The sequence below is a fragment of the Monoraphidium neglectum genome (assembly GCF_000611645.1).
Source record: "Monoraphidium neglectum strain SAG 48.87 unplaced genomic scaffold scaffold00941, whole genome shotgun sequence".
Classification (NCBI taxonomy): domain Eukaryota; kingdom Viridiplantae; phylum Chlorophyta; class Chlorophyceae; order Sphaeropleales; family Selenastraceae; genus Monoraphidium; species Monoraphidium neglectum.
The window spans coordinates 1,730-12,009 of NW_014012687.1; the positions used below are offsets into that span (position 1 = coordinate 1,730).

A 10,280-nucleotide genomic window follows, 5' to 3' on the forward strand; every position below is an offset into this window, starting at 1 on the left:
GATGATGCAAGTTGTCATTCCAGTTGTCCTCGTCCTGCAGCAGAAGCGTCCTGTCCCATTGGCCTCCCCAGTGGCAGCGTTGCCGCCACATGCCCCTGCAGTCACTGCTGCTGTAGGACGCAGATGGCGACCAGCTTGGAGCAGGAGATAGCAGAAACAAGGCAGTACATCGCCAAAGCGCAGGCCGAGCTTGACAAGGGCGTGCTGGACGACGAAGAGCGCAAGCTTGTGCGGCTGGAGCTGATAGAACTGCGGCGGAAGGACGTGCTGCTTCTGGAACGGCAGTCAGGTGTGGCTGGGTTGCGCGCATGGCGCACGTGAGCAAATAGAGGTTCGAAGCATTCCATGCATCCAGCAAGCGCACTGCTTGATCACGTGGCTCGTCTCGTGCCACACGCAAGCAAAGCATGGCATGTCGCTGGAGCCTGCTTGCTGCTGGCTTGCTCAGCGCTGTCACGAGGCATGCTCAGGAGGTTTCCAAGCAGCAGGCAGCTGCAGCACTACAGTGGTGCCGCGTGCCTCGTTGTGTGCGCGCGGCCTTGCTTAATCTCCCGTTTTACGCTCTTCCTCTGCACTGCGGCTCCCGCCCGGGCCTCCTCCAACATCCCACAGCAGCAGTAGTGCATCTTGCCTTCCATACCAATGACCAGCTGGGGCACGGGCTTCGTGGGGTTGGCCTCAGCAGAGAGTGCTGTTGTGTGTGGAGGGGGTTGATGGTCAGTGCTGATCTTGCTTGAAACCCAGCTGCACCTTGCAAGCACCTTGACCCTCTGCTTTGCACCCTCCTGCGCCCTCCCCCTGCATGCTCCGTGGCTCCCGCATCGGCTCCCTCCGACGTCCCTCGGCAGCAGCAGGTACGCGCATGGTTCTGCAATGGTGCTTGCGGCGATCTGCCCACCCGGCCTCACCGAAACCACGTGCAACATGCCAGCTCCCACTGGCCACATGTTTCCGCACCGGCCACATGCTTCTGCAGCAATGGTTTCGCACCACCACCCCGTATGGTCCCTCTGTGCATTTTTCATGGAACTTCTATGTAGCTCTTCCTCTTCCTCGCCTCCCCGTCCTCCCTGCCACTTGCTGTGCCCCCATCGCTTACTGGCCTTACCTTCCCCTGTGCACATGTTGGCTTTCGCCATCCTGTATGGCAATCACCTCATCCGTGACTGTCCTTGCGCAACAGGAGCAGCAGCAGCAGCAGGTGGGACATTCAGCATCACTGGGATGGAGTTTGCCCAGCAGATGCCTGGGTCTGGGTGAAGGGGAACGATGGTCAAGGCTGCGCTTGTAGAAGAGCCAGTTTCATCTTGCAAGTGGTATGGCACAGCTTCCCTGTTGTTCACTTCTTGCTTGTTGACAACTGGGTATAGGGAAGTTGTACACTGGGCTGGGAATGGCTCGTCTGCCTATGTTGCTGTTGTTTGATGCCTGCCCAGCCTATCCTCATGGTGACCTCCTTTTCTGCCAAACCTTGACGCCCCGGGCATTTCAGGAGGAGGAGGAGCAGCAGCAGCAGCAGGTGAGGCTTGTGGGAAAAGGGTGGCGCATGTCACAGTACAACACTGAACTACTGAAAGGGGTTGGGCAAAATGCTTGTTGCTGGGCACATAGCAGTGCATGCAGGCTGTTGACTCAGGTGACCTCACTAGCAGTGAAACGAGCTTGAGCAGCAGCTCTTTTGGCCGCCGATGCCCGTCCTGCACGCAATTGCGATGCTCATTCCACATTGCCCATGAAAGGATGGGCTTCTCTCGACTTTCTTCGGTTGTAGTTGACTGCTTGCGGCACTCATGTGCATTTTGCCCCGCCTCATCAAGCAGATTCATAGTCCTCATTCCTTCCCGCTGCATTTGTGCTGCCTTGAACCTCTATACATGGACACCCTCTCATCCTTTGCTGTTGTGCAGGCGCAGCGGCAGGGGCAGCGGCAGGTGAGATTTCGTGCGGAAGTGTGGGGGGCCCCCGCTTTGGCTTGGTCGGGGTCATCACTGCATAGTTGCAGCTGTTGGGCTGGGCTCGGCGGAGAGGGCAAGCCTCGGGCAAGGGCCTTGCCAGCTGTTATTGTCCATCCTCCTAGGTGCTCCAACAACTGCACATCGTGTGGGCTGCCTGGCGTGTCGCGTGCATCAGTCGGGCTACATGCGCGGCAGCCTATTGAGCATAGCATGCGTGGAGTGCTACTTGGCCAACGACCACCTGACCTTGCCCTTCCTGCTCCCCCCCCCCTTGTGCTCTTCACCTCTCCCTGTGCCGTTCCATGATGGCGCCCCGTCCCCTCGCCCTGTGCCCCCCAACGCCCTACAGCAGGCGCAGCAGGTGGGTGCTGCTGGTAGCAGCAGGGCCAGCTGTGACTGTTGGACAGGCAATCGAACCCCTGAGTCAAAAGCTGACTGCAGCCGGTGTCATGCAAGGCAGGGCTGGGGCCTTTGATGATGCATGAGCTGCCACCTGGCCCAGCGCATCGGTGAATGCTTGCTTGTTAGCAGCAAGGCCTTTCTCCTAACAAGCAAGCCTACTGGCCCGTGCCAGTTGATTAGGCATGCCTTCAGGGTGCAAGCATTGCATGCATGGAGGTCTGCTTGGCTAGGTTACCATGCAATCCTGTCCTCTCTCTCCTCATGCCCCTTGTGCTTCTGCCCCTGCCCATGTGCCCTTCCTCCTCACGGCATGACCTCCTATGTACCCCGTGCTCAACATCCTGCAGTAGGCGCAGCAGGTGGGTGCTGCTACAGCAGCGGGGTCTGCTGTGGCGATTGGGCCGGCAGTTGCCCTCCTGAGAGACGAGCGGACCCGCCATTGTCACGCAAGGCAGTGCTGGGGACCTTGATGATGCATGAGCAGCCACCTGTGTTTGTGCATTGCTTTGCTGCACGCCTGCTTGGCAGCGGCAAGGCCTCTTGGCCCCTGCCAGCGGGTTGGGCATGTCCTAAAGCTTGCGTGTGGTGCTTTTCCATATTCCTTTGACAACCCTGATGACCCTGTATTGACCATGGTTCACACTGTTTCGCATGTGATGTTGTGTGCAGCAGTAGCCCAGTCAGGCAGCCTGGAGGAGGGGGAGCTTTTTGCTTTTGTACAGCTTGAGTACGAAGACAAGATGCTTGAAGCGGAGCTCCTGGTCGACACGGGTTGCGACCTGGACTTGAATATCTCAGAGTACAAGGCCGCGCAGTTGGGTCTGCCCTACACCAAGCGCTCTGCAAGGCTGGAAATGGGCCAAGGAAACACTGGGGGCATCAAGTGCAGGTGGGCATAGCTGCTGCGTCCATGGCTAATGACCGGATCAACCAACCATAAGCATCACAGTGTCATGCATGCTGTTTTCTTCCCATAAGGGTGTGGCTCTTCGCAGGCGCTGTGATGTCTCTATGTTCTTGGCCGTACTTTATGGCGGTTTTCTCGATTCCGATCCTTTTCTTGCCGGTGTGGCAGGGGCCCAGTGCTGACAACACTGCTGCTGGAGGGGGAGACGGCGACTGCATATGTGAAGGACCCAAAGAGGTTGTCCTACTTAACAGTATGGACTGATGACGATACAGCAGGACGCAGCAGCAGTGGCTGCAGCGCCTCAGGCAGTGGCAGTGGCAGCAGCAGGAGCACCAGCAGTAGCAGTGGGGGCAGCAGCACGGGTGGTGTGGCGCAGGAACTGTCCCCCTCAGCAGGTAAGGGCAAACAACGCTGTGGCAGCTGGGGTTGTGAAGGGCTTTGTCCAACCTTCCATTGAAGCCAAGGAGCGTGTTTGGGTTGCAGAGCAGCAGGGTTGGGGCAGGAGTGGGAGATGGACATAAGAGAGGTTGTGGATGGGGAGGGGGGGGGCTGGACAGATCATGCATGGTGGGCTGCAGGGAGGATGAGGTCCCCATTTGCAGGAGATCAGCGGGCCGGGGCTGTAAATGCTGGCTATGGAACCTGGGTGCATTGGTATGCAGGCTGTCAACTAGTGGTACGGAGGTCTGAGGGAATTGCTGACCAAAGGCCACAAGCCAATGCCGCCCCGCACCATCTGGCATGCAGACATGTGTCCACCAGAGGCTACCGCTTGGACCTGCACCACCTGCACCCTTTGTCACTGCTCATGCCCGATGCTTCTGACCGTCCACTCTACCCTGGTCCCCTCTCTTGTTGCTGGGCCCCCCCCCCCCAGGCAGCACCAAGCAGTCCCCATCCTTAGCTGGTGAGGACAGCAGCAACACTGATGCTAAGACATTGAAGATCCACATCCTGTCACCGATCAAGCGGGGCAAGGACACGCACGACTTTGATGCCATCTTGGGTGCCCCGGGTATGGCGCGGCTGCATGTGGGCATTGACAGTGGAACCATGCGGTTGTACAGAAAGAAGGTGTCCCCAGCCTTTCGCAAGAAGGTCGCATCTACTTGCGATGCTGGCTGACAAGGCTGTGAGAGGTTGTGTGGCACGTAGGACGCACACCAGGTGGTGCAAGAGGCCTCTCTGAGGCCTCGTTGGCCTCATGTCTTTGTCTGCATTGCTGCTTCCCTTCTCGCGCGCGCTCTCAGTTCACGGTGTGACAGGCTGTCATTGGGCCCTGCAGCCATGCCATGCTGGGGCCGTGGGGTGTGGGCTCTGCTTGTTTGCTTGTTGTGCTCTCTGCGTTCCTTTGCCTTCCTGGCCTGTATGGCGCCTTCCTGGCCTGTATGGCGGCCGCACCATAAATGTAATCATCCAAGCTGCTTTACGTCTGGCTTGCAGTGTGGGCAACTGGTTTGAGATCGGCTCCGGTGTGAAGCAGGGCTGTGCCATTGCACCTTTGCTACTCAACGTGTTCTTCGATTGTATGGTGCGCCAGGCCATTGCGGCGTTGCCGGCTGGGTGCGGTGTGCAACTGGCCTACACTTCCAACGAAGTGTTCGAAAAGCCACCCGCCAGCGGCGCTGCCGTGAGCATGCAAATGCTGTCTGTTTTGCTGTATGCTGATGACATGGTCCTGATAAGCTGCGTCAGGGCTGAGCTTGAGTGTATGCTCAGGGTGGTAGATGACATATGCAGCAAAATGGGCATGTGTATCAACACAAGCAAAATATAGCTCATCATGGCTCTGGAGCACCCTTGCGATGGCACTTGCGCATTGTCGGATGCACTGGTAGCAAAAGGGGCGTGTTACCCCAGTACAAAAGGTGGTGTTACCACCGCCGCGGTAACGGCGTAACACGCAGCCGTAGTAAACGCGCTGTAACAGGGTAACTTGAATCGTCACGTTGATGTTACCAGTGCTGTCATTGTAACACACGGACTGTCAGTCGACACGTTACCAACTCATGGTGAAAGAATGATACGCAGCGCATGCAGCACCGCCGCAGGCGAACAGCACTCAGCCTGGTGTGGAACCCTCGAGCGCGCCGGCCTGCTCGCAGTCCTGATTCGTTGCGCACGAATTGTCGCAAGTTTGAATGCACATGCAATAATCATGTGTGTGCCGCCACCATGTCTTCCTTCAATTGCAAGAAAGATTGGCTCACATAGGATTATTACAAGATCCCGCGGTCGCCCGCTCCTGGAGCCATCCAGGCTCATGGGATATGCCTTGGTAGCATCAGCATCGTGTGACAGGGATTCAAGGGGCCACTTTTCGCCGTTCAAAGCAAGAAGTACGTTACATGAGACGCACCAATGTGATTGATTGAATTAAACGTCACATAAGACGCACCAATGTGATTAATAGATACAGCCGAAGACGTCAGTGGGCAGCAAACACATCAGTACGTGTTGAACACGGCTGCGCCCAAGGACGGTGAATGCGCCAGCAATCACACACTTGAACACAGGGGGGGCCTCATCAGCTTGATGCCTGCTGTCCCCCAAACATGCCATGCAACTCATCGCATGTTGGTGCTGTGCATGCGGCATGCCGCCCACAACAGTTGCTGCACGCACGCCCTGCTGCCCACTTCATAAAAGCGTGTGCACCTTGACTTGATGGCAAACAGGTGCGCGCTCTGCCCGCCAGCGTTGAGTGGTGGCAGGCCTGTGCTAGTTGGATAGGGCAAGGATTAGGATCAGGATTGGGATTGTTACAGCGTCCCGCGGTCGCCCGCTCCTGAAGCCATCCAGGCTCATGGGATTGTACAGTGAAGCACCAATGTTGTGTGACGAGGGTTCAGGTGGCTGCCGTGCGCCGTTCAAAGCAGGCGTGCACGGAGGCCCCCAATGTGTGCTGATCCGCGCTGCACGCAAAGGCGCGCATGCGCGCAGGCGCGGGTAGATTCGCAAACAAGGGCGCACAGCGCGGCTCGGCCCGCAGGTCCGCGTATGCGGGGCAGTCAAGCACAGCATATTCAGCCGTTTCGTCACAGCTCAGGCCGTCGCAGTGGGGGCAACGGGTGGGCAAGCACGAGCACGTGATCGCTGCTGGTGGCACACGTGACAAGTCGCACCATGCACCGCGCACAAGGACACGCATCTGCAAAGCAAGCTGCTGCCCGACCTCCCAACCTGCTGCACATGACTATGTTGTTGCGTGCCGCCGCGCGACATAGAGAGGGCGCACGGCAGTTGAGCCGTTGGTGCTGCTGCGTGCTGATGAGCGTGTTGTGCTGCATGTCGCTGCTGCATTGCTCAATGCGCTCTCCGTGGCACTCACCTGTACCATTCCAAGCACTGTCGTGGCCTGCAGTCTCTTTAAGTAGCCTGCAAGCATTTGTTGTTGGCTTGTGTGAGTGGGCAAGCAAGCACGAATAGTTGACCGACAATCAAGTTTGAGTAGATAAGCAGCACACTGAAACATGCGCCCCTGCAAAGCAGCCCACTGCAGAATGTCGTGTCCGCTTGCGTGTGATGCCATAGCTGTGCTTTGCAACGGCTTAAATCAACCACAAGCTGTGAGCGGTTGGCTTTGCCGCTCTCAGCTGCCGCTCTGCGCACAGCCCCCATCAATTCCGCTGCTGAGAGCGTGCGCATACACGCGATGCGTGTCGTGCAACCCACCAGTTTTTTGCGTGATGTTTACGGCGGCCTGCAGCTTCTAACAAGCCTCTCATCTTGGGTTTGTCTGAGTGGGGGGGGGTGTTGTTCCATGGTGATATTCGGTCGCAGCAAAGGCTTGCAAGTGTGAGCATGCACCGTGTCCGCGCAGTGGCTACGTTGCAGCCGCCCGCCATTCCCATGTCTTGCATTTGCCGCCGACGTGTGTCACGATAACTCTCAAAACACATATGCCGTTGCGTTGGCTGCTGTTGCGGTGGCTCTGGCGCGCGCAGGCGTGCCGCCGCTCTCACGCAGCCCTCGGCAATGCTGCTGCTCACACAGGCGCGCGCACGGGCAGTGCCACCCACCTTCACTGGCATGGTGTCTAGGGGGGCCTGCAGCTCCAAAGTGTGCCCAACATCTGAGCTTTGGCCTGTGTGAGAGGGGCGGGCAATGGCGTGGGAGGTCAGTGGCGGTGGCGGCGGAGGGCTCTACATGTGAGGGTGCACCCTGCCGGCACACGGCGGGGTGGGTCGCGGCCGCCCACCAATCCTGTGCCCCTCTGCGCATGTGGCTGCAGCTGTGCATCTCTACGGCTCGCAATATTCACCCGCTGCAGTTGAGAGGTTGACGCTCACAGCCGCTCACACCTGTGCTGCTGATGTGCACTCTTCACAAGACCTTGAAAATCCTGCTGCAGGCAGTCACGCGCGCCGCGCGCCGCCGCCGCTCACCTTGGCTCAAGTGGTGCATCTCGTCGGCTCACAGCCCCATGAAACTATGCCACTTTCAGTTCTGGCCTGTGTGATCGGGGCGGAGCAGGGCGCACCAGTCATCGGCGGTTGTGGTTGAAGGCCACGAGTGCTGGAATTGCGTGCCATGTGCACGCGGTATGCAGCAAGACCCACAAGCGAGCTGGCCATGAGGTGGCACCCAGCTCTGGCACCACGCATAGCTGTGTGTGCCAGGCCTTAGTCCTGCTGTCGCTTGGTGTGGACCCATGGTTGGGGCAGCAATTGCGCACAAATAATGTGCGCGGCATTGCACGCCGAGTGCGGCAACAGACACGCTGTCCAAAAACGCCTCACAGCACATCTAGATAACAAGGCTCCCAACGTTCCCTTTTAGTTCCTACCGCGCTGATCAGATCGCAGCACACCCAGCGCACGCTCGTCCACCATGGACGCCATCAGGGGCATGCTGGACGAGCTGATGGGCAAGGAGCGGGACGCCCCGTTGCACGAGCGGGCGGTGAAGCAGATCGACTTCTCAGACCCGGATGTCTGCAAGTATGAGCTGGCCTCCGTCTGCCCCAATCAGCTGTTCAAGAACACGCGGAGTGACTTGGGTGCGTGTTGGGGTGGTTGCAGCCATCTGACGGGGTGGCGGTGGCAGCAAGCGGCGCTGTCAGGACTGGAGCACTGCAGCATTGACAGCCTTGCAACACAACAGCGCCCCAGCAGTGCGCACAACGGGAACCATAACAGTGCGAAGTTGCACGCGACCTTGCAGTCTCAGTCGAGCGCATAGCACTGCACCGTGCAATGCTCCAACACCGGCCGTTACCGCCCGGTGCCCTGGTCCCCCCTGCAGGCGCCTGCGGCTTCTCCATCCACGCGGACCACCTGGACTGGCCAGAGATCAAGGCCAAATGGGAGAAGCTGGACGAGCGGGAAAAGGAGAGGTGTGGCCGCCACCTCGCGCCTCTGCGCCGCTCGGCTGCTGCCAACGCAGCTGCCCCAGCCTGCGCTGCTGCTGCTGCGCCCAAACCCTCTCCTGGCCCCCCAACGAGGCGCCTTTCAACGCTCTGAAACCGATTCCAGGTACGGGTACGAGCGTGACCTGGTGCGCTACATGGAGCAGCTCATCAGGGAGATGGACCGCAAGATTGAGAAGAACAAGGAGCGCGCGGCGGCGGAGAGCCGCCCCAAGCCGGTGCGGGTGGAGGACCAGGGCAAGCTGGACGAGATCAAGGCGCGCATGGACGGTGCGGGGGCAAAAGCATTTACGATGTTGTGTGCTGGTCCTGCATGCAATGGTTTTGTGCGTGTGTGTGTGTGTGTGTGTGTGAGTGTGTGTGTGTTTGTGTGTGTGTGTGCGTGTGTGTGTGTGTGTGTGTGCGTTTGTGCATGTGTGCGCGCACACGCATGCATCTGCCCATGTGATTTTGTATGGGCGGGGGTTGTGGGTTCATTGATTGTTGCGTGGCGGTGTGCAGCTCCGAATGCAGCCGAGGGCTGAGCAATAGGGCTCTTGTTGGCTGAGATGGCACAACGTGGGGCCCAGCAGATGTCAACAGCATCCGTCTCCCTGGCACGTCTCATTCCTCTGCCATGCGTCATGCTTTCCGTCCTGAAGCCAACCTGGTAAACACACACAACACACAAATAAATGCACACACGCACATATGCACACACGCACATACAGTCTCTCTTACGCGCACACACACGCCTCATTTGCCCTCCGAACAGAGTGCCTGCAGCGGTCCATGGAGCTCGGGGAGGCCGGCGACGTCGACGCCAGCATGGCGACGGCGCAGCAGGCAGAGGTGTACAAGCGGCAGCACGAGGTGCTGTTCAAGCAGCTGACGGCGCCAGACAGGAGCATGACGGTCTGCGACATCTGCGGCGTGTTCATCAACAGCACCGACAACGACCAGCGGCGGCTGGTGCGTGGCGCGCGGACGGGGGGCGCGGGGCGGCGGTTTTGTCTGTGGAAGCGTGGCGGCGGGCCCAGTCGGGTCGGGGCGCCGTGATGGGCTTTGGTTGCGGCGTCGGGTGGGACGTGCTGACCTGGCGTGGTGCCGGCGAGTGGCTGCGGAGCGCTGGTGAGCCCTACGGGCTTTCCCTTGCGCAAGGCCAGCCGCCCTTGGTTTGACGCCGCGCGCACCGCATCCTGCCTGTCTTTGCATGTGGCGGTGTGGAACCCTCGCCCTCTTGGCTCAGACGCCAGGGGAGCTGCGTGCTAGAGAGGTGCGGCCGGCGGGCAAGATAGACGGCAACGCGGCGCCCGCAGGGGCGTTGCGGAGCACCGCCCTGCTGTTGTCGCCTCCGCCTCCCCTGCCCTGCTGCATTCTGGCTCGTTCCCGCCAACGACCTGCACCCTCCCATGCCTGGCTCCTGCTGCAGCGTCTCCGCCGTTTGTCCCCTCCTCCCCCCCCCCCCCAATCACCACCTGCCGCTGTTGTCACCGGGCACAATTCCCCTGTTGCCCTTCATTCTGCTGCTGTCACCTATTTCACAGGATCACCTAACAGGAAAGCAGTACCTGGGTTGGAAGCGGATTCGGGAAGTGCACGCCGAGCTGGTGGCCAAGCGCGGCGCAGGCGGCGGCATCGGCGGCGGCGGCCCCGGCATCGG

The 10,280-nt window shown here is 59.5% G+C and overlaps 1 protein-coding gene across 1 annotated transcript in view; it reads left to right on the forward strand.

Annotated features, from left to right (window-relative positions):
* Nucleotides 1-8,100: 8,100 nt before the first annotated feature.
* The window catches only part of MNEG_6009 (hypothetical protein), a gene marked incomplete at both ends in the record, with an annotated part of 8,696 nt that continues 6,516 nt past the window's right edge, over nucleotides 8,101-10,280 (forward strand). Inside the window, 5 exons of the mRNA XM_014045517.1 lie at nucleotides 8,101-8,269; nucleotides 8,515-8,605; nucleotides 8,745-8,908; nucleotides 9,393-9,589; nucleotides 9,874-9,893. Coding sequence (XP_013900971.1) covers nucleotides 8,101-8,269; nucleotides 8,515-8,605; nucleotides 8,745-8,908; nucleotides 9,393-9,589; nucleotides 9,874-9,893 — 641 coding nt within the window. The remainder of the gene's footprint in view (nucleotides 8,270-8,514; nucleotides 8,606-8,744; nucleotides 8,909-9,392; nucleotides 9,590-9,873; nucleotides 9,894-10,280) is intronic.